This window comes from Mesocricetus auratus, unplaced genomic scaffold (genome assembly GCF_017639785.1).
Source record: "Mesocricetus auratus isolate SY011 unplaced genomic scaffold, BCM_Maur_2.0 contig_11340_pilon_obj, whole genome shotgun sequence".
In the NCBI taxonomy this organism is placed as follows: domain Eukaryota; kingdom Metazoa; phylum Chordata; class Mammalia; order Rodentia; family Cricetidae; genus Mesocricetus; species Mesocricetus auratus.
The window spans coordinates 35248-57420 of NW_024429300.1; the positions used below are offsets into that span (position 1 = coordinate 35248).

At 55.2% G+C, this 22173-nt stretch overlaps 1 protein-coding gene across 1 annotated transcript in view; it reads right to left on the bottom strand.

Annotated features, from left to right (window-relative positions):
- Nucleotides 1-17156, bottom strand: part of LOC121137946 (laminin subunit gamma-3-like) — a 49070-nt gene extending 31914 nt beyond the window's left edge. Inside the window, 6 exon segments of the mRNA XM_040740827.1 lie at nt 2254-2372; nt 2466-2658; nt 4593-4723; nt 6067-6184; nt 6267-6455; nt 16616-17156. Of these exon segments, the coding sequence (XP_040596761.1) occupies nt 2254-2372; nt 2466-2658; nt 4593-4723; nt 6067-6184; nt 6267-6455; nt 16616-17156 (1291 nt within the window).
- Nucleotides 17157-22173: the final 5017 nt, after the last annotated feature.

The window sequence follows — 22173 nt, forward strand, 5'->3', positions numbered from 1 at the left end:
GCTGCTGAATTAATCCAACTTCTATCTTTTGAAAATGCCTTGACTTCAAAATTTAAGTATAAGGATATGTTACTCGGAAAAGGAGTTTTTGCTTATGTTTCCACAGAACATAAAAAGCTGAGGATTTCTTCCAGACTTCTGTGGTTTGACGAACCAAGACCCCCAGAAGCAGTGGACCAGATGTTCCAACAATTGAAACAGCTAAGATGATGCAGTTTTACAGGCCCAGAAAATACGGACTGATACAGGTTTCTGTGTTTTGTCATGATCCCCATGGTATGAACAGCGCCCCCTTCCAGCAGGAAGCAGTTTGGAATGAACGACGTCCCAATTCCCATCTTGTTTATAAATCTTTGTTTTCATTTAAATGGGATTGTTTATAATTGGCTAATGATCACAGCCAATATTTTTTTAATGGTAAAAAAGGGGAATTATGGTATGGGTATTGTTTTTCATTTATTGAGACAAAATCGAGGTCAATTTTGTGATGCTTATATTTCTCCTCTTGATTAAGTATTGTGCTTATACTGATCTTTTACAACGTAATGCATAATTGAATACAGACTATAGATAGGTACTTATAATAGAATTTCTAGTTACATAAGTTAGGTTTCTAGATATACAGAAATATATTTGAGATGGACAGTCTTCAAACCTCTCAAAGACCTTCAGAACAGGGCATTTAAAATGGTTTAGGGTTTGTCTTGACAATGAGAAATGTCTGATCCTGGCAGCACCAATTACGTCTGAGAGGAAGATGGGCATCGAAGAAACTCGTTATAAAGTTTGCTTTCAACATGGCAAGATTAGCCATTTGGGCAAGAAACTGCTCTTGCCTAGATTGTTTGACTGTTGTTGTATCATCTGGACATGCAGGACCCACAGGAAAGTGACTACTGAACTCAGTCTTACAGGGTTCCTGCTTGATGAAGAGTCTATGAGACTTTCTGCAGGACAAAGAAAAATGACTGACAGACTGCCAACGCAGATAGACAGTTTGAAATTTCCTGCTTTGCTGAGAAGTGTTCCAGACACATTGTGGCCTATGGGCTGAAGATGGATGCCCCAACGTTACAGAGGAACTTCGGGTGCCTGTCCAGGCAGTTAGATGTCTCTGTCAATCCTAGTGTTTATATATTATCCTTCTGTGGTCTTTGATGGAGTTGAAGACAGATAGTTATAGTTTTCCTTAGTTATGATAAAAGATAAGTTACATATAGAACTTTGGACTCACAAGGATGGTATGGATGATATTTTCTTTAAATCTTGCTAAAATATTGTAACTATGTTCTTATTTGATAACTGTTCTGTTATATACAATTTGACTGTGTTAAAGTTAAGACCTTTCTTTTTGTTTAAACAGAAAAGAAGAGATGTTGGGGAAGTCTTATGCTAATAAAGCACTGTCTGGCCAATAGGAATCTAGATAGGTGGGGCTAGGAATCCAGGAGGATTCTGGGTAGGAGAAACACAGGAGAGTCAACATGTGACGCCATGGGAGTAGGACACCGGGAACTATTCTCCGGTAAGAAACATACTTAGATTAACAATTATGGGGTAATTACTTAAGGCAGAGCTAGCCAGTAAGAGACAAACAAGGCCAACAGCTTCATAATGAATATAGCCTCCTGTGTGTTTATTTGGGACTCATGCGGATCTAGAACCAGGCTGGCGCGGCAGAGCCCAGGCGACTGGCGGGGGATACCAAAGCGGCTAGCAAAAGAAAAAGCTTCTCTTAACAATTAAGTTTTAAAACTTTTGCTGGGCATAGTGGCGCATGAGTTTAATCCTCTTGAAGTTTCAAAGCCATCCTGAGCTGCATAGCAAGTTCCAGACCAGACAGGGCTACATACTGAGACTCTTGCAACCCCAGCACTTGGGAGTCAGGGGTAGGAAGATGAAGAGTTCAAGACTAGGGAGACCCTGTCTTAAAAGCAGTTGGGTGAGCTTAGTATCCGTATGAGCCTATGGTGTGGCAGAAATGCAGTGCCATTGTTGCCCGGCAGAGGGGGGGGCAGTGCTATGGGGGGGATGTGGAGGTGCTGGATTCTGTCAAGGACCATGTACTTGACCCTAGAGTTGTCCTCCCCCAGGACTCCCCGTCCCCACAGTCCAGCCCCTGCCTCTGTCGTCACAAACACTCCTGCTGCCTTGTGTGCTGTTTCTCAATCTCAGAGTCCATGCCATGAGAACTCCTCAAGCAACGCAGGGCCAGGGCCCATGTCCTTAGGGGCGTATCCTCATCATACTCACCAGAGTGGTCCGGGCCAAGGCCCCTGGTCCAGATGCCCAGGGCAGTCAGGTTGGCAAGCAGCCGCTGGAAGTGGAAGGCAGGCAGTGGGGCATCTGCCTCCTCAGAGGTCTCCTGTAGGCTGGAAGGGACAGGAAGTCAGTGTGACAGCCTCCCAGAAACCAGCCTGCCTCCCCAGTCCACTCCCATCTCTCAGGATGGGGAGGCCACTTACAGGAACCAGAGCTGAACCTGTCCTGGCTGCTTGGTATCCTGAGGACTGGGAGGACTGGAGGGCCTTAGGGACAGAGCCAAGCCTGCCCCCTCCAGCCTCAGGTACAGAGGAGGTGGGGAGCCCCCAGGCGGCACCTGGAGGGTCAGCATGACTGGCTGTCCGTAGCTGAGTCTCTGATCGCCCAGGAACTTCTCTAAAGGTAAGAGGAAAAGGCTTGATAGCGCCACATGCTTAACGTGGCTCTAACATCCATCTGTATGGACTGTGTCAACAGCCATCCAAACAAGTGTGCCTGTGGCGGGCAGAAAATCCAAGGCCGGGGCTAGAGACGGCGCAGTGGTTAAAGTGCTTGACGCAAAAGTGAGGAGACCCATCCACCCATCCATCCATCCTTCCACCCATCCATCTATCCATCCATCCACCCATCCATCCATCCACCCATCCATCCATCCATCCATCCACCCACCCATCCATCCACCCATCCACCCATCCACCCATCCATCCATCCACCCATCCACCCATCCACCCATCCATCCATCCATCTACCCACCCATCCACCCATCCATCCACCCATCCATCCATCCACCCATCCACCCACCTATCCATCCACCCATCCACCCATCCATCCACCCACCCACCCATCCATCCATCCACCCACCCATCCATCCATCCACCCACCCACCCATCCATCCACCCATCCATCCACCCACCCATCCATCCACCCACCCACCCATCCATCCTTCTACCCATCCATCCATCCATCCATCCATCCATCCATCCATCCACCCATCTACCCACCCATCCATCCACCCATCCATCCACCCATCTATCCACCCATCCATCCACCCATCCACCCATCCATCCATCCATCCACCCATCCATCCACCCACCCACCCATCCACCCACCCACCCATCCATCCATCCATCCATTCACCCACCCATCCATCCACCCACCCATCCATCCACCCATCCACCCAACCACCCATCCATCCACCCACCCATCCATCCACCCACCCATCCATCCATCCACCCACCCACCCACCCATCCATCCACCCATCTATCCACCCATCCACCCACCCACCCATCCATCCATCCATCCATTCACCCACCCATCCATCCACCCACCCATCCATCCACCCATCCATCCACCCACCCATCCATCCACCCACCCATCCATCCATCCACCCACCCACCCACCCATCCATCCACCCATCTATCCACCCATCCATCCATCCACCCATCCACCCATCCATCCATCCATCCTTCTACCCATCCATCCATCCATCCATCCACCCATCCACCTATCTACACACCCATCCATCCACCCATCCATCCACCCATCTATCCACCCATCCATCCATCTACCCATCCATCCATCCATCCACCCATCCATCCACCCACCCACCCACCCATCCATCCATCCATCCATTCACCCACCCATCCATCCACCCATCCACCCACCCACCCATCCATCCACCCACCCATCCATCCATCCACCCACCCACCCATCCATCCATCCATCCATCCATCCACCCACCCATCCACCCATCCACCCATCCATCCATCCATCCACCCATCCACCCACCCACCCATCCATCCACCCACCCATCCATCCATCCATCCATCCATCCATCCATCCACCCATCCATCCATCCACCCATCCACCCATCCATCTACCCATCTACCCATCCATCCACCCATCCACCCATCCACCCATCCATCCATCCATCCATCCATCCACCCATCCACCCATCTACCCACCCATCCATCCATCCACCCATCCACCCATCCATCCATCCATCCATCCATCCATCCACCCACCCATCCATCATCCTCTGCTCATGTTATCGCTCACCATCTGCCCACTCTCACCTATCTATTCACACCTCCATTTGTCCATCCATCACCGATGCCCTCACTTAGCATCCACCCACTCGCCCCTCCATTAGTGCATCCATCCGTCCATCTGTCTCCCTGTTTGCTCATCCTTCTATCCCTTAGCTTCCCATCCACCCATTCTCCCACGCACCTATCCACCCACCTCCACCCATCCAACCAGCCTTCTGTCCATCGATTTCTCACCTCCATTCATCCCTGCATCCACTTACCCACCCACCACACATCACCTGCTGAGACATGGTTCCTGTTCTCATGGACCTCGGGATCCAGTGAGAGCAGACGTACAGTGGCCCCTGCCCTTCGGTTGTGGAGGAGGCGGACAGTGCGAGGCAGCACTAAGGGAGTGCATCTGTCCAGCCTTGGAGAAGGGGAGGGAGTGGGGGCGCGGGGAGCTTCTTGAGGGGGCAATGCCTTAGCTGAGGACACAGGCGGAGGAGGCAGGGCCGGGCAAGGATCGTGCTCTAGGAAATGAACGGCATGTGCAAAGGTCCCAAGCCCAAGACTGGGAAGCAGCCAGGGTCAGGCCCAGGACTTTGGTTTGTTGTTGTGCTGGGATGGAATTCAGAGCCTTCTGCACACTAGGCAGGCACTTACTCCACCACCGAGCCCTGGGCTGACTTGACTGGGCATTTCTGTGCCACCATATCTACCCAAGAAGCCTCACCTGCCTTTCAAATGTATGGACACTGTTGCTGTTTACCGGAGCCAAGTTCATTTATTTTCCTGCATATGTCCATGTGTACATGGGAATGTGTGCATGTACGTATGCATGGAGGTCGTAGATTGAAGTCAGCTTTCTTGCATTCCACCTTACATTTGAGACAGGGTCTCTCACTGAACCTGGAGCTCACCGATTGGGCAAGACTGGCTGGCAACCTCCAGCGATCCAGTCACCTTTGCCTGCCTTCCAGCCTTCAGCGCTGGGCTTACAGATAGATGCAATGCTGCACCTAGCTTTTGTGGTTTTTACAGGGGGGCTGGGCATCCAAACTCACATCCTCACACTTTACCAACTGAGCCTCTCCTCAGCCCTGACAAGAGCATTTGAAAGTGCTTCCAGGGGCTAGTAGACGCTTGTCTAGCATACATGAAGCCCCGAGTTCGCTCCCCAGGACCACATAAAACTGGCCACGGTGGTACACATTTCTAACTCCAGCAGGAGGTCAGCTACGATCTGTAAGACTACCCCCACAAAATGCCTCGTAATTTGCAGCATTGGTCACCGTGGATTCCATTGTGAATACCAGTAAACGTGTCTGGCCCCTCTCCTAAGCTCCAGCCTGTGGCAGATTGCTGGTCTCTCTCCTCACGACCGGGTACCACACACTCCAAACACGTATATAATGCCTGGCTGCCTGCCCAGCTTCCACCTGGCCCTCTGCCAGGAGGACTAGCCTCTATCCCTCCCTCCTCCTCAGTCTCAGACTTGGGTTCTGGAATCTGCCTGTTTCCTCCCTCTCTCTTCAGGGCCAACCTTACTCCTGCCCCCCCTGCACCAGGCCCTCTTCTCCTAGAGCTGAGCCTCACCTGACCCTTGCCTCGGCCTTGGTGGTACTCGCCCGCTTGGAGTGTCTCTGTGTCCCTCACTGATCAGGCCTCAGGTTCATCCTGGGACTCTGTCCCTTTCACAGCAAGTGGGCCTCCAAGGTCTCCACCCCAACCCCCAGCAGGCAGGTTTGTTCTTCTGTACCACATCCTTACCTGCAGCCGCCCTCACCGAGGGAGTGGAACCCAGGCCTGCAGTGGTCACACTTCCAACCCGTCACTGAGGGCTTGCAGGTGCAGGCGCCTGAGTGGTCGCACTGGAGGCTCAGGGAGCCTGGGGAGGAGGAGCACAGGGCAGTGGAGGTGGGGGAGGGAGGGGAGAGAGGGGGAGGGAAGGGTGGAGCTAGGCTGCTCACCTGCTGGGTGGCAGTCACAGGGCTGGCATGGTGTCATGGAGGCCCATCTGTAATAGTTCCTCTCACAGCGCTCACAGTGTGGCCCGGCTGTGTGGTCACGGCAGTGATGACAGTGCCCGCCGTGGCCCGTGCTCCGGAAGAGCTCCCGGTCGAATGTGCACTCCTCGGAGTGCCCGCTACAGTTGCAGGCTGTGAGAGATGAGGGTCGCCTGTGTGAGCGGCTGGCTCTGCTGGGGGAGGGGCTCTCCTCCTGGGGGGAGGGGCTCTGCTCTCTGGAGCAGGCATCTCAAAGACAGGTGTGCTTGGTTAATCTTGTCAACCTGACAGGACTGAGAATCACCGAGGACACAAACTTCTCAGAAGTTTCTGCATTAGGCTGGGGTGGCAAGATCCACCTTAAGTACCGGTGCTGGGGTCCTGGACTGAGAAAGGAGTTTGGGAACAAACTGATGACATCATTAAGCTCTCTGCTTCCTGGCTGCAGATTCGGTGTGACCAGCTGCCTCACACGCCTGCCACCATCCTGAAGGGACCATAACTTCAAGCCAAACAAACCTTCCTTTCCTTATACTACTGTGCCAGCAGGCACTTGGGAAAACTGACTGACAGAAAGGGGTGGCTTTCAGGCCCGGCACGACCAAGTACACAGAGCCCAGGTATCTGCGATCCCCAAACAGGGTGCCCCATAAGATCAAGTGCTCCACAGCCGTGTTTTCCTGGAGGGAGTCAGAAAGGCGTTGGGATGGGGAAGATGGTGGAACAGGAAATGCGTCCTAGCCAGGAGGGGGACGTCTGGACCAGAGAAGCCTTGTCTGTGTGTGCCAAGAGGCTGGCTGTGGCAACATGCGTGTGGTGGGCAGGGGAGGGGGTACTGCGAAGTGAGTGGAATGTGAGGCGGAGGCTGGGAGCCCGGAGCTTCAGGGCGGGGTTTAAATGCATTTGCACTCTTTGGAGACCCTTCACTGCAGGTGGAGGAGGCCAGAGACCATGGAGAGTGACAACGACAGCATCCAGAGAAGAGGGGGCAGGGCTGCACAGAGACAACCAGAGCTACACAGAGAAACCCTGTCTTGAAAAACAAACCAGGTCACTAGACAAGTGCACACCAGCCTTACCCTACACCCCGGCGTGCCCAGTGTGGCACATCCTTGAAAGCCTGAAGGCAGGCGTCACGGAAGACACACATGCGTTTGTGTTCACAGCACCCACTGCTCAGGACAGCCAAGAGGAAGGAACAGCCCAGCCCATATGAGACTGGCCCATCTGGCCCAGCCATGCAAAGGACAGATGTTCAACTTGGAAAAGTGGGACAACTTCACCCTTGGGCCTAAAATACAGACAAACCCTGAGGGTGTGGTGCCAGATGGAAGAAGAATGTCACAGACAGAGCAACACTGCAGACATGCTTCCCATCACACGCACAGAGACAGACGGTGCAGGGTGGCGGAGGGACTGGAGGATGGCTCAGTGGGTAGCAGCATCTATTTGGCTAGCATGAAGGCCCGAGTTCAAATCTCAGCACCCATGTAAAGTCAAGTACTGCTGCGTGTTCCTGTAGCCCCAGAATGGAGTGGGTAGGAGTGGGGGAGGACAAAGATCCCAAGCACTTAGTGGCCAGCCAAGCCCAAACAGCAAGCTTCCAGTTCAGTGAGAGACCCTGCAGAAAGGCAACAAGGTAGAAAATGATAAAGGAAGACACTTGTTGACCTTCTCTGGGCTCTACATCCCCCCCACACACATACCACACACACACATACACACACATACACACACACTTACACACACACCACATACCACACACACACTCAGTCATACACACACACATACCACACACACATACACACACACATACACACATACACACACATACCACACACACACACACACACACACACCCACTCACACACACACCACATACCACACACACATACCACACACACATACCACACACACACACACACACATACACACACACACACACACACACACACACCCCACATACCACACATACATACCACACACACACATCCACACACATACCACACACATACCACACACACACATACCACACACACACACACATACACACACACACATACACACACACACACGCACGCACGCACTCACACACACACACATACACACACACGCACACACGCACTCACACACGCACACACGCACTCACTCACACACACACCAGTGTTACAGGAGTTAGTGAGATGGCTCAGTGTTTAGGAGCATATTCGGCTCTTACAGAGTACTGGAGTTCCCTGTTTACAACTACCTGCAACTCTAGCTTCCAGGGGCTTGACATCCTCTCTGGCCTCATCGGCAGCTCCACTCCTGTGTCCATACCCACACACAGACATGCACACTTGTATACACAATTAGACAGCAAAATAAATATTGTTAAAAGATTGTACGTTTCATAAGGGGCTGCGGGGTCTAGGGGAGGACAACCCTTTCTGTTTCTTAAGTTGAAAGCCCTCGGCACAGCTTCAGAACAGGGGGTTGTGTTTGTGACCCCAACTGCACACACTTGAAAGGGGATCCAGCCATAAGCTATGTGTATGTTACCACAACAAAAGAAAAATTTAGGGTAAATATATTGTCCCTCTGGGAACGCAGTTTGGTGACAGGGATGAGGAACCGCAGGGATATTCCCAGCAACTGACAAAAGAAGCCTTTGGGGGGGCCATGGCCTAAAGCACAGCCCAATCATCAAGGCATTTTATAGACTTGGGAAAATCGGGGATCTGAAGAAATAGCTAAAGGGAGCTACAGGACAGCAGTTCCCACAGTGACCAACGCCAGTGGCAGTCGACAGAACAGAAGTCACCCGGAAAGTCAGAGTCAAAGTGGCGAAAGGGAAAAAGACACAAGGTATTGTGCACGGTCATAAACGGAGACCCAACCGGACAGCGAGCGCCAGGGCCTGGGGAGGCAGCTCACCTGGTAAGCGTGTGCCCACAAGCAGGAGCACCTGAGCTCTGAGCATGAGGATGCATGACTGGAAGCAGATGTGGGGATAGCCACAGATAACCCTGGGGCTCACTGGCCAGCCACCCTACCTGAATCCGTGAGCTCCAAGCCCCGTGAGACTCCCTGTCTCAAGAAACGAAGTAGATGCCAACTAAGGAATAACACCCTACGTTGACCTCTTGTGCGCACACACACAGAAAACAGGCACAGAAAAAAAAAAGCAGCAGTTAAAAGACCATGTCCCAGTCAGGTGCGTAGTACATGTCTGTTATCTCAGCACTTGGAGGTAGAGGCAGGAGAATCAGTAGTTCAAAGCCGTCCTTGGCTATACTGTGAGTTCAGGGCCTGCTGGGCTGGGCTGCCAGGGACTGTCTCAGAAAAACCAAACAAAAGGCACAGGCCCCAAAGACAGCCGTCTAATTGGCGAGCATGTTTGTCCTCGGAACTCAGCACAACTGTTCCTCCTTCAGTTTCCCTCTGTTTTTCGCAATTTTCTTTCCTGAAGCTTGTTCTAATTTAAAATTGGAGAGAACCCAGCTTTACGAAACTTTTTAAAAAGCAACCGCCTTGCCAGGTTCCGTTTTAAGATGTTTTCTAAAGTTCCGTGGCAGCACAATTGGCACCGGGCTTCTGAGCCCTTCACGGGAGGGTGTGCAGGGGCCTAGGCGGGGTCAGGCGGTGCCTTGCTTGCTCCCCAGCTGAACACCAGGCCCAAATGTGCCCAGATGTGCAGGTGCTGGGGTGGACACAGGTGCTGCAGGGCCTGGTAGGCGAACGGTCAGACACTTCCCGGGAGGGAGCCAGGAGACACTTTAAAGGTGGCTGGCAGAGAGGCTGCCCTCAGAAGAGGAGGGTCACGGGGACTGCCTGCAAGTAAACAAGTCAGCTGCACTGGGGGACATGGTGACTCCTTCCTTGCCAAGCCAGGTGTAAGAGCTGCTGAGGCAACATCACAGGGGCCCAGCGGGACGGCTCACTGGAGAGTTAATTAGAAGAGCAACTCCAGCCTGCTCTGTAAGGAAGGCAGCCTGGAAAGCTGGGGAAGGAATACAGTGACAGGCACTGAACCACAGCCTCCTAGGCTCCTGTTAAGCTCCGGGCGCCGGAGAGGTGCGAGAGTTCCAGGGTGATGGTTTTGCCCCTTAGCTCTATATATGCTGCCCCTCTACCTAGAATGCTATGCTCCCCGACTCCCTGACTACCTTCCACGCATCTCAGCCCTGCCCATTGCATTGAGCACCTACTATGTGCCAGTAGAGCACATCTGCACACAGTCTGTCTGAGACCCCCCCAGTCTCGTTATGGTATGCACTCCACTAATGAGAAGCCTGCAGCTCAGAGAGAAGGGGTCCCGACTCCACACGTTTAACAGTCGGGTCTCTCGGTTCTCAGACCCTCAAAAAGACTATGCAGAGCCAGCTACCCTTCCACTGGGCTTCCTGGGAGCCCAGGGAGACAGGGCTTCTAGGAAAGGACCACAGATGATCATGGAGATAAAGAAATTTGCCTCCCAGGCCTCGGTGGCTGCAGATGCAGTGGCTGGCACTGCAAGGGCCGCCTGAGCCAAGCACCAGGTGAAAGGGACATCTTCCCCACCAGCCGGGAAGCCCGTCAAGACACGGGACTGCCATAAGTCGAGCTGCTCCGCATCCGGGGCTGACCTGGTGGGTAGGCCAGGCTTATTTTGGGAAGATGGAAACAAAATAAACTTTAATTACAGCCATCTGGGGATCCGGGAGGGGTGGGGTGGGTGGGGTACCAGAGGGGGCAGCAGGATTTGAGCTGGAACACATGGGCAGGCCAGACTGACACCCACCACCGGGGGCCACTTTCAGTGCGAGAGTGATTCCAGGCCTGAGCGCCACGTCCTGACACCCACCGTCAAGTCCTTCATTTCCCAAGCCAGCTTTTGGCAGCCCTGGGCATTCGGAACCCCTGTGAAGAACTGGGGTCCCTCTGATCACAATGCGCAGGCCACAGGAACCAGACCGAACCAGGCCTGGCCCCACACCAGCCCTCCCACCCAAGCACCACACCTAACACACGTCAAGATTGTCAAGTGTTGTCTAGCGTGGGAGAGGAAACAGGTTTTCTCCGATTGGTGATTGCATAAGGCTTGTGTCAAGAAGCTTGCTGAGGTCCGGTCCCAGCTGTGATCACTGGAGTCTACAGAGCACAAGTCTGCAAAGAAGGGGGATGGGCATTCCAAACGACAGCCGGACATAAATAAACACACGAAATAAACAGAGGAAGGGCATAGGCGATGGTGGAGAGAAGGGCTAACAGGAATCCCGGGAGTGATTGAACACTCTGGCACACAGCGAGTCCCGGGGCTGAAGAGGGTGTTGACTTGAGATACTTGCCTAAGTGTATGGAGGCGGAGGTTCTTTGGGAGAAGTACATAAAACAGAACGCACGCTCTTAGCCATTCCTGAGTGTGCAGCCCATGGTACCAAGCACCTACACCCTGTCATGCAGTCACCAACACTTAAACTCTGGCTTTCCGTGCCCTCCCCAGCTGTCTACTTTCCGCCTCTATGAATTTGACAGCTCCAGGAACCGTCTAGACGCACACGCACGAAGCACTTGTCCCCTTGTGACTAGCTAGCAGCCTCAGCCTTCCACCCTGTTGCATGGAGCACGTTTCTGAGCTCAGTGACAACGTGGAGGTACACGGTCCCCACGCAGCTGGGCTGCACCACAACTGACTGTTGGAAGGGTCTGACTGCACGGGTCTTTGCTCCTGGGCCCTGACATGAGGCCCAAGGACCAAACGGTGCTTGGAAGCTGTTTAAATGGGCCAGTCTAGGGCTCAGGTGGGGAATGATGCCTTGGGTAATCTCAGAGGTGGATCATGGTTCCATCGGGTGAGGTTAGGCCAGGAAGTGGGGTAAGAGCTGGCTGACCTCAGAAGGGCCAGGGCCAGGCAGGGAGGAGGCCGTGTTTCAGAACACTCAGCAATGCCTCTAGAAGGGCCGACCTGAACTCAGCGTTTCTCTGCTTGCTGCTGCAGAGGACGCAGGGTGCCAGAGACTCACTGGTCAAACGCCTGACTTCTCTCCTGATAACTGGGTAGGTCAGCATTGTGCCTCAGTTTCCTTGTCTGCAAAATGGGCATAGCAATTAGAGGGCAAAGCGACCAGATGTCTGCAAGGTTCTTTTTTTTTTTCTCCAGACAGGGTTTCTCTGTATTGTTTTGGAGGCTGTCCTGGAACTTGCTCTCTAGACCAGGCTGGCCTCGAACTCACATAGATCCGTCTGCCTCTGCCTCCCGAGTGCTGGGATTAAAGGCGTGTGCCACCACCGCAGGAGAGTGCAGGCCAGGTAGGAAGTTCCTGAAGGAGGACATCCTAAGCTGAGTGGATGCAGGCACTTCCTCTGCCACATTCCCAGGGCTTGGGATCTGTCACTCAGTGGGCGCCCGCTGGCTTATGAGCTAGCCTGGGTCACCAGAAGTTGAGAAGAGAAAGTAAATGGGCAGAAGTGAGGGTGCTCACAACAAGGCCCCCTCACGGGAAGGGGAGGAAGAGCCGCGGATGCCCCAGAGACCCATGGCCATGGTCAGAACCCACTAGGTGGAGAGGCGTCATGGGAGTCTGGGAAGTCATCCCCCCCTGCAGGACGTTCCACCTTCACTGTGGGAGGCCCCAGGAACGGGGACAGGGCCAGTGGGCTCAGGGCCACTTCTGTGGGTGGAGGGAGGCTATCCAAGACCACTGCCTTGACTCTTGACCTGCCTGGGGCCTAGCATTCCAGCCAAATCCCCCGAGGAGGTGGATTGAGGACTCTGTCCCCAGGCTCTGGCCCTAGCCAAGGCAAACACACCACCCACTCCAGAGGAGGCATAACTGAGCGGAAGCTGGGATAGTCAGGAGCCTTGGGGCTACTGCGGGCCCAGCAGGGTCCCTGGTCCAGTTCCTAGTTGAGCCAGGTCTTTCCATGCTTAACATCCACGGTTTTCTTCCCTCCTCTGGCTTTCCTTAACTCTTAGCACCTCCAGGCCTTCAAAGGCCTGTGCTGACCCCGCCCTCTCCACCAGCTAAGGCTTCTGTGCCCCATGTGTATTATTCTCAGAGCTGATTCTTCCCACAGTGTCGTACGGCTGGCCTGCGTCATGGGCATAGATGTAGTCTTTTTTTTTTCTTTTTTTTTTCGAGACAGGGTTTCTCTGTATTGTTTTGGAGGCTCTCCTGGAACTCACTTTGTAGACCAGGATGGCCTCGAACTCCAGAGATCCACCTGCCTCTGCCTCCCGAGTGCTGGGATTAAAGGCGTGCGTCACCAACGCCCGGCTCATAGATGTAGCCAAAAATCAAAGTCACAGGCTCCTAAAGTACTGGGCAGGTGAGTGCCAGTGGTCTATCTGGCTACTCCCCTGCCCCCGCTTGGGGGCTTGGGACCCAGCTGCATCTTTCTATGGTCCTGGGGGAGTCCTGACAATCTAAGACAAGAGGACACCGAGAGCCACCACACCTGTTTCTTCTAGGATGGAGGCGCAGAAGCTCAAGGCCAGCCTGTCCCTTCTACTGTGTCCTAAGAGCAAACAGCGGAGCTCTGGATGTGAACCATTCTTTGCCCTGTATGACCCTGAACGACTGACCTTATCCTCAGAGTCTCAGTTTCCCCATATGTGAAGAAGAAATTCTGCACACACACACACCCCTCCCTGAAATGCTGGTCAGATTGTCCTTGATGCAGGCACAGTCACTACCTGGTCCTTGAACAGTCTGTCACCCCACGGCCCCTCTATTTCCTCCTCTCCCCACCCACCGCTCACCCCAGCCCCGCTGTCTTCTCTGGGCCTCCGTGAAGCACTGAGAGTGGCCAGCCCCACCATCCCCACTGTGGCCTTTTATCCCAGACAGGAAGGCCTGTCTCCACAGCAACTGCGGGATAGGATCTGGACCAGATGTCAGGAGCTGCGGGGAGCTGGGAACGCTGTGACCCCCATCCCTGGCTGATCTCTGCCTCCTCTTCCTCCACTCCTCACCCCCACCCCCTCCAGGGGATGCTGGCCAGAGCTGCCTCCCCCTTCCTCCTCCCAGGAGCTTTCGTGAAAGGGGAGGGAGACCCAGCAAACAGTGGCACTAGAGGCCTGATGGGTGTCACCTCAGCTAACGGCCAGGGGACTCCTAGATGCCATGAGTCTGACTTAGCTGCAGCAAAATTAAGATACTCGGCCCCAAACACAGCCAGGCCCTGGGACCAGATGTCTTTTGGAACCGGATGAGCCCTTATTCCCTGATACAGCGCCACCCAGGGCGTTCTGCTCATCCATGAGGGCCATGGTGGCTCCAACCTGAGCACCGGAGGCCGTCTCACTGTCCTTAGAGGCAGCGACTTCTGTTTTTCCTAGTTTTTGTTTGTTTGTTTTGAGACAGGGCAAGGCTAGCCTACTCCTGCTTCTCCTGCCTCTACCTTCTGAGTTTTATCAGTGCTGGGGATCGAATCCAGGGCCTGTGTACACTAGGCAAGTACTCTACCAACTGAGCTACTTTCCCAGTCCTGTTCTTGTCCCCCAGTACAGGCAGGGAAACTGAGGTGCAACACGGAATCCCAGCTTCCCAGTAGTGACTGTGCTGTGCCTGAGTCCGAAGTACCATTGCATGATTACTACCCTGTCCTGCTTTCAGAACCAACAAGAGAACACTGAACTGGCCCAGTGCCCAGGATGCAGTGCGGCAATGCCGTTCATTCGTTCCTTCATTAATGGTACACTCTTCTAGCCTTCTTTCTGCCTACGAGCTTGGTGCTGCCCAGTAGGATGGGTGCTGTCCTCTAGGCGCTGGCCTGAGGGAGGGCCCACCATATGCATGTGCCTTGTACATGTGTAAGCGTGTGGAGTCTTTGTTCACATTCACAGCCCAGGATCTGTGCCTGGAGGCCGCTTGTTGAAGCATCTAAAGATCCCAGGAGCACTTATCAGGCATAGTACAAGCACTGCTATGAACAGGACTGTCCCCCTAAGGCAAACACAAGGCTTCCCACTCCGTCTCCATCTGCCTCGCCCCTGGTGCCTGAGGTCTGAACCCCTCCTTGGCGTCTGGATTTCATGGGCACATGTGACAGCCTTTGTCAGGGAACACTGTGTCTCCCTCACGGTTCCCCACCCTGGCCTTGGGGTCTTGCCAGTCCCATCAGCCAACTCCCCTAGCTTCCTGCTTCCTGTCTGGGCAGACCCCACCTCACCCAAGTTCCACCTCCTTGCTCCAGTCAGAGATCTCGTGTCCTCACTCCTGGGAACCAGGTTCGGGATGCAGGAGGAATGTGCCTCCCTGTGCGCTGAAGGGGTTAGATATCCTCCCAGCTCTCTTTTAGAGGGCAAGGCCATTTCCCAGCCCTTGTCAGGGCTTTGCCACCCCTGTCTAGGAAGAAGCAGCTTAGTCATGAGTGGTACAGCACATGCCAGGTTTACACCCTGTCCCGAGCGTCAGTTAGCAGAACACTTAACCTCTCTGAGTTTCCAGTTTTTCATGGGGACAGAGTTCATCGTCTGTCATCCAAACTCAGGCTCCAGGTGTGTTTTGGCATCCAGGACTTCTCGGGGTATGATTATGAGGATGTCTGTAGCTAAGCGATGGAGTGCTTACCTAACGGGCTTCATTATGGGGCCATCGGCTGTACTCAAAAGAGATTTCAGTAGCAAAATGTATGAGTATTGGCTCTTATTGGGATACCCAAAGTTATAAAAAGGTCAGGGTTAGTGCCAAAATGAGTTATGAAAATACCAAATCCAAGTTATCAAGGCTTTGGAAGATTTGCAGTGTCCAGGACATAGCAAGGAACCCAAGGAGGACAATGGGTTCTTCTGGACTTGGAGTGGGCAGAGATTATTCTAGCTTCAGGGTAGAATTGGGGTCCTGGGTTCCCACCCCGGGGACCTAATGCTCCACAGGCTGGGTGCAGCCATCATGAGTAAGACAGAGGGGCCATGCCAAATACCTGGGGTAGCTATCGGGTGCAGGAGGAAACTGACTGTCCTGCCCGGGGTGCTGCAGCATACACATTGGGTGGCAGCTGTCCTAACTCCCATCCCAGGCTGCTCAAGACCTTGGAGGTCCACGGTGCCTTTGAAGCTGACCAGATTAGGAGTCCCTGCCTAGACCTGGTCATTATGGAGGTGTCATCCTCCCCAACTACCCTAACAGTTCTTCCTGGGAATTGTTGCTCGCCCAGTTCCATAGCTCTGGGAAAGCTGAGGGGAGCTTTCTGCTCCCGGAAGCCCTTAGGGGTGTCTCTTGGGCTGGTCTCCTGCGGCTCAGAGGCCGCAGGTCCTGGGTTCTGCAGCCTGTCCCAGGTGCACAGCCCTCCTTCTCTGCCAGGGCCTCCATGGGATGGAGACAAGGTGGCAGGAGACACACGCTTACCTAGGCGCAGGGTAAGGTTAACTGAGGTGGGGTACTGCACCCCGAAGGCCATGGACGGGCTCTGCCACCAAGTGCTGTCTTCGGGGTTGTGGAAGTCTGTGAGGTAGGAGGCGTCGTGGCGGAGCTGGGGGTCTGCATCGTCGCAGCGCTGGCACTGTGGCCCGGCGCCTGGAGCCCCAACGTGCGGGCAGAAGTCCTCTGGGGGCCGTCCACATGTGTGCGAGGCCTCGGCGCGTCGGCCGAACGCCTCGTTCTCGAACTCAGGCAGACAGCGCTGTGCGCGACCCGCGCCGTCGTAGCAAGAGCCCATGCCCGCACCGGCTGCGCAATGCGCCTCTAGTATCATCAGGACCACCAGGGACACCAGCGCCACCAATGCTGCCATTGCCAGGCAGGAGAGGACCCTGGACACAGCCTTGCCTGCGCCCCGCTCCGTGCTGCTGTGTCCCGATCCTCTCTGCGCCTGCCTGCGGCGTTCAGCGCTTGGCTTCTTGGCTCCACTGGCCCCGCAGCCCTCCCCTGCAGGCGGACCCGACGGCATCTGAGGGCGGGACCCAAGCAGACAACACCCCACCGCCCAAGTTCAGTCCCTTCGTGCTCACTCCCACCTGCTGGACTTGCCCGGGAGTGCCTGCTTGTTCTGGCTAGGCTTTGGACAGGGACTGTGAGCCTGACCCGTAGGCCTCTCCGCTTCATTCATTCGGCTAGTGGGACGTTTCTAGGGAAGCCAAGCGCATGTGAGGCCTCCTGAGTCAAAAGGCAAGGCAAGGCCAGGTCTTCACCTGGCAGAATGACCTCGGGGAGTTTCCCTCCATACTTGCCGGCATTTCTCCTTCAAAAGTGCTGCCACTCCGGGCTTCTTTTCCCCAAGCTGCTATTTTCACCTGGGATTTACCAAGGAACTTCCTCTTAACAGAAGCCTCCCTTTCTCTCCACCAAGCTTATGTCCTTCCCGAAGCAGCTGCGGGCCCTTGTAGACAGTGAAATAAAATGAACCCATGGCAGGGACAGCCCTGAGCTGGATGCTGTCAGGTCTACAAGGCCTAGGGTGGAGAGGTCCAGCAGGGGTCCAGCCCTGTGTGGGAGTTAGGGTCATGGTTAGGGACGTGGGTCTCTTGGGGTCGGGCACCAGTGGTCCAGAGTCCGGCCAACTGCAAACCTGTGGCGACCACCATGTGCTGCTCCCTCTGGGACTTCCTCCCTCACACCCATAGACGGGGTCACAGGGGTTCCTTGCATGGACAGCTGGTGGGACGGAAAAGGCCAAGCTGGTTCATGAGCAGGCAGTCGGTGCACAATTGCAGGATGAAAATGGACCGGGCTGCCCCTCTGAGTGACACTTGGCTGGTCCCGCAGGAGGGGCGGAGCTGGAGACAATGATGAGGACGGGTCAGACTGAGGAGGCCAGAGCAGACTCCCCCACACACACACCCCTAAAGACTCCCAATCAAGGACTCAGCTTGGATGAGGCTCTCGGTTACTCTCTCAGTTCAACCTACGAGGCTTTTATTGATTTGCTTGAGGGACTGAGTAGGCGAGGATCCACGCTGCGTGACACAGAAGCCATTAACCACGTGGTATTCGGGTTCTTTCTGTACCACCCATGCGGCAGAACCCACCGCCTCTCACTAAGACTGTCCCTGAGTCTTCTCCACCCAGCTGCCCCTGTAGCCAGGCTCCCCGGGGCTGCCTTCTGCCCTTCTGACTGAATGTTCTGGAATACATGAGGTCCCAAAGAAGGGAGGGTTTGCCTTACCTATTTCACCTCTGCAGCCTGTGTGCTAGCCATAGCCCCAGTGGCATCCTGTCCGTCCCCCCTCTCCGGGGAGTGGGGAAGGGCTTCAATCAGAGCCAGCAGAGGTGGCTGGCTGCACTGTCGTGGTGGCAGGTGCTTCCCTGGGAGCAATGTTCTGTGTGGCATCCCCTCAGGCCCTCCCAGCCTTCCCTTGAGCACACAGATAAGTCCCGTCAGAAATAGCTACATTGGAGCCGTGTGTGCAGCCCAGAGCCCAGATCCTCGACCCCGAGCACCGCAGTGAAGCGAGCACTGGTCTACACACAAACAGCTAAAATACAGCTCCATCACCCTGCAAGGCTGGCTGGACGGGCTTGGGCAAGCGCCACCCTCTGTCCATCCTCACTGTGCAGGCCTTGGGGACGCTGGGGTGAGGCACGTTTGGCTCTTGCCCCTTGAAAGTACCCAGCTTGCTCATGGCGTGGCGTGGGGCTGATACCATGGCACCCTGCTTCAGCCTCTTCCCTTCACCAGGACCTGCTCTCCACCCCAACAGGCTGGCCTGCCTGCTCGTCCCCCGGCCTTGGTGGGATGAGCAAGGAAAGGTCATCACCGAGGACACCTACATCCGAGAGGCATGCTTGTGGAATGCACAGGACTCCAGGCTGGGTTGGGGGCCTGGGACAGAGGTGATGGTCTCTTTCAGGGCCAGCTGGATGACCACCATCTGGGCCAGCATCCCTGCCTTGGCTGGTGACCTCAGCGGCCGGCCTTAAAGGCACCCAGGTGCTCTGCTTCCCTTTCTCTCCTCCAGTCCCCAAGGTGTACAGCATGCACCACCAGGTGGCGCCATTGGCTATAGCACGGGAACAGGCCCCTCTTGCCCCCTAGAGGCCAAGAACATGGTGACCCTCGCTTGCACCACTGTGTGGGGTTGACCAGCAATCAGCTAAGGACAGACCTGAGAAGGGAATGAAGTCCAGGGAAGGTTGCCTGCCCCATTCTCCTCCAGCCCTGCCCTTGCCACCTAGGCTGCACACGGCAGGTGTCCGGGCGTGCCAGCCTGTAAATGACAGGAGTGACTCCTGCTCCAGGGGCCTGCAGGAGTGACTGCCGGGACACCCAGCAGGAGGGGGGCAGAGCCAGGCCTCCGGCTGCCTGCGGGCCTTCAGTCTTTCACCCACTATCAGGACAGACACTAGCTCCCACGCTCACCCAAAACTTGGGGAGTCTGTGTGCAGGCTGCACAGTCCAGCCTAGGTGTGGACACCGCCAGGTGAGGGAAAGTGCCCGGTCGGCTTTCATCCTGCCTTCCTGTGAGGGCTTGAGGCTGAGAGACACCCGACTCCCCGAGTCTTGGGATCCAGTGACCCTGTAAAGTCACTGAGGTTTGGGGCCCGGAACTGGGGCCTTTATCCAGGAAATGACACGTCAGGACAGAGACCGATGGGGAGGGGCCCAGAATCCAGTGTGCCTCCAACACACAGGGGATCTGTGCACCCCGAAGTCTCAGGGCTCTCAGGATGTGGGTGACACTGGCGATAAACTTATCTACAGCAGCTGGAAAGGGCTAAGTGAGGCAGCTGAGGACGGCCTGTGTGCAATGATGGCCACCTGTCCATCAAGGAACTGTGCATTCAGGGCTCACTCCGTTCACCCCTGCGCCAACTCACACATTCACCCTTGCGGGGGTGGTCTACCCTGCTCCAACTCACACATTCACTCTTGCGGGGGTGGTCTACCCTGCTCCAACTCACACATTCACCCCTCCGGAGAGTGGTCTACCCTGCTCCAACTCACACATTCACCCCTCCGGGCAGGGAGTGGTCTACCCTGCTCCAACTCACACTTCACCCTTGCAGGGAGTGGTCTACCCTGCTCCAACTCACACTTCACCCTTGCGGGCAGGGGAGTGGTCTACCCTGCTCCAACTCACACATTCACCCCTCCAGAGAGTGGTCTACCCTGCGCCAACTCACACTTCACCCTTGCCGGGGGGTGGTCTACCCTGTGCCAGTCTGTAAAGATGGGGTTGGAAGAGCTGCGGAGTGACTCAATAGAAGAGCGCATGCCTAGCATACACAAGGCCAAGGCTCCGAGGACGTCCAGTATCTGTCCCCTGATGCCAGGAACCCCAGCAATGTAACCCAAACCCGCAGAAGCTCCAGGCGGCATGGCCCATCTCCCTCTAGCCTGGATCTTTGAGGCCCCATCTCAGAGTGGAGCCCTGTGTGGCGGTCCCTGTGCTCTGCTTTGAAGAGTGAAAGCCCCATCCCCTACCCCAAGGCCATCCGCCCCTGCAAGGCCCTTGCAGACACCAGTTTCTGGAATCTCTGTCACATGGCTTGCTAACTTTGAAGCCTGTCTTCCAGGAGAGTTTTGTCTGGGATCTCTCTGGGAACAGCAACCTGGGAGGGGCTGTGTGGGCAGGGCTTGCATGTCTTTTTTTTGTTTTGTTTTGTTTTTTTGTTTTTTTTTTTTGAGACAGGGTTTCTCTGTATTGTTTTGGAGGCTGTCCTGGAACTGGCTCTGTAGACCAGGCTGGTCTCCAACTCCCAGAGATCCACCTGCCTCTGCCTCCCGAGTGCTGGGATTAAAGGCATGTGCCACCGTCGCCCGGCTGGGCTGGCATGTCTTAAAGAGCAGGGCATGGGCAGGGGTGGGGTGTAGAGAGCAAGGGAGGTGAGGCTGTACTGGTGAGGGGACAGACTATAACAAGTAGGGCTCTGGTCTAGGCAAGGGCAGCAATAGGGAGCCTTGTAGGGTTCTGGGGTGACAGCATGCCAGGACCAGCTTCCTTGAGGAAGCTGGATGGGGTGGTCCCAGGAGTTCACACAGAGGTGCTGGCAGGTGGGCTCATCCCCACCTGTGTGGGGGGGGTTAGGCGCCTGTATGGGGGTGCAGGTCCTCTGTTCAGCCTCCCCTCCCCAAGCCCACCTACCAAGGGTTAAAACCTCCCAGGCAAGGAGGAGGGAGCAAAGCCTCCGTTGTTCTGATTTGCTTAATGAACGTTAATTAAGGAGACAGAAGATAGCTGACTCCTCCAGGCCCGAGATGAAAGACCTGTTAATTAAATCTAGGGAGATGCTGGGGCTGCTGATCCCTCCTGACAGCTCAGTGCAGCGCACTGTTGGGGCTCAGAGTCAAGAACCCCCCACAGCCCAGCCTAGGGTCCTGGATGCCCAGGGAGGAACCCAGGACTGGGCCCCGACACGCTGAGGTCTCCTGGGTAGGGCCACACCCCAGTTCCCCTACATGCGCGATGAACGCACTGCTCGGCTCCTGCACCTCAGTTTTCCCTTCTGTTTAGTGGGGCGCCACTTGCTCTGCATGCAGCCCCAAGAGCAGGGGAAAGAACTGGGGTCTGCTGCGGGTGTGGATGTGGGGGACCCCTGCAAGCCACAGCAAGGAGCAAGCCGCTCGGCCTTTCTGCTTTGCTCTGAATGCGTCTCTCACTGACTCACTCACTCCTCCAGGGCTACTGTTCCGTACCCACCCAAACACAATGGCCTCCGTGATGCAGGGGACATGGACTGTCAGCGACTTCACGAACCTCCCTGGAAAATCAGGGGGACAGGAGAGGACAGTGATCCAGGAAGCAAAGAGACAAGTTCAATGCTTTTATGTCTGCTGAGAGGCTTGGAGGAGCACCCGGGGGAGGCACAGGACAGGGCAATCTGGAAGGCTCCCTGGAGGAGGTGGCAACCCGGCTGTGTCCTGTCACACGAGACAAGGGGACATGGAGAGGCAGGGGTCAGACAGATTGGAGTGGGCAGGGCCCTTCAGCTGTCACCTCTGGGAGCATCTCATCTCAGGGAGGTAA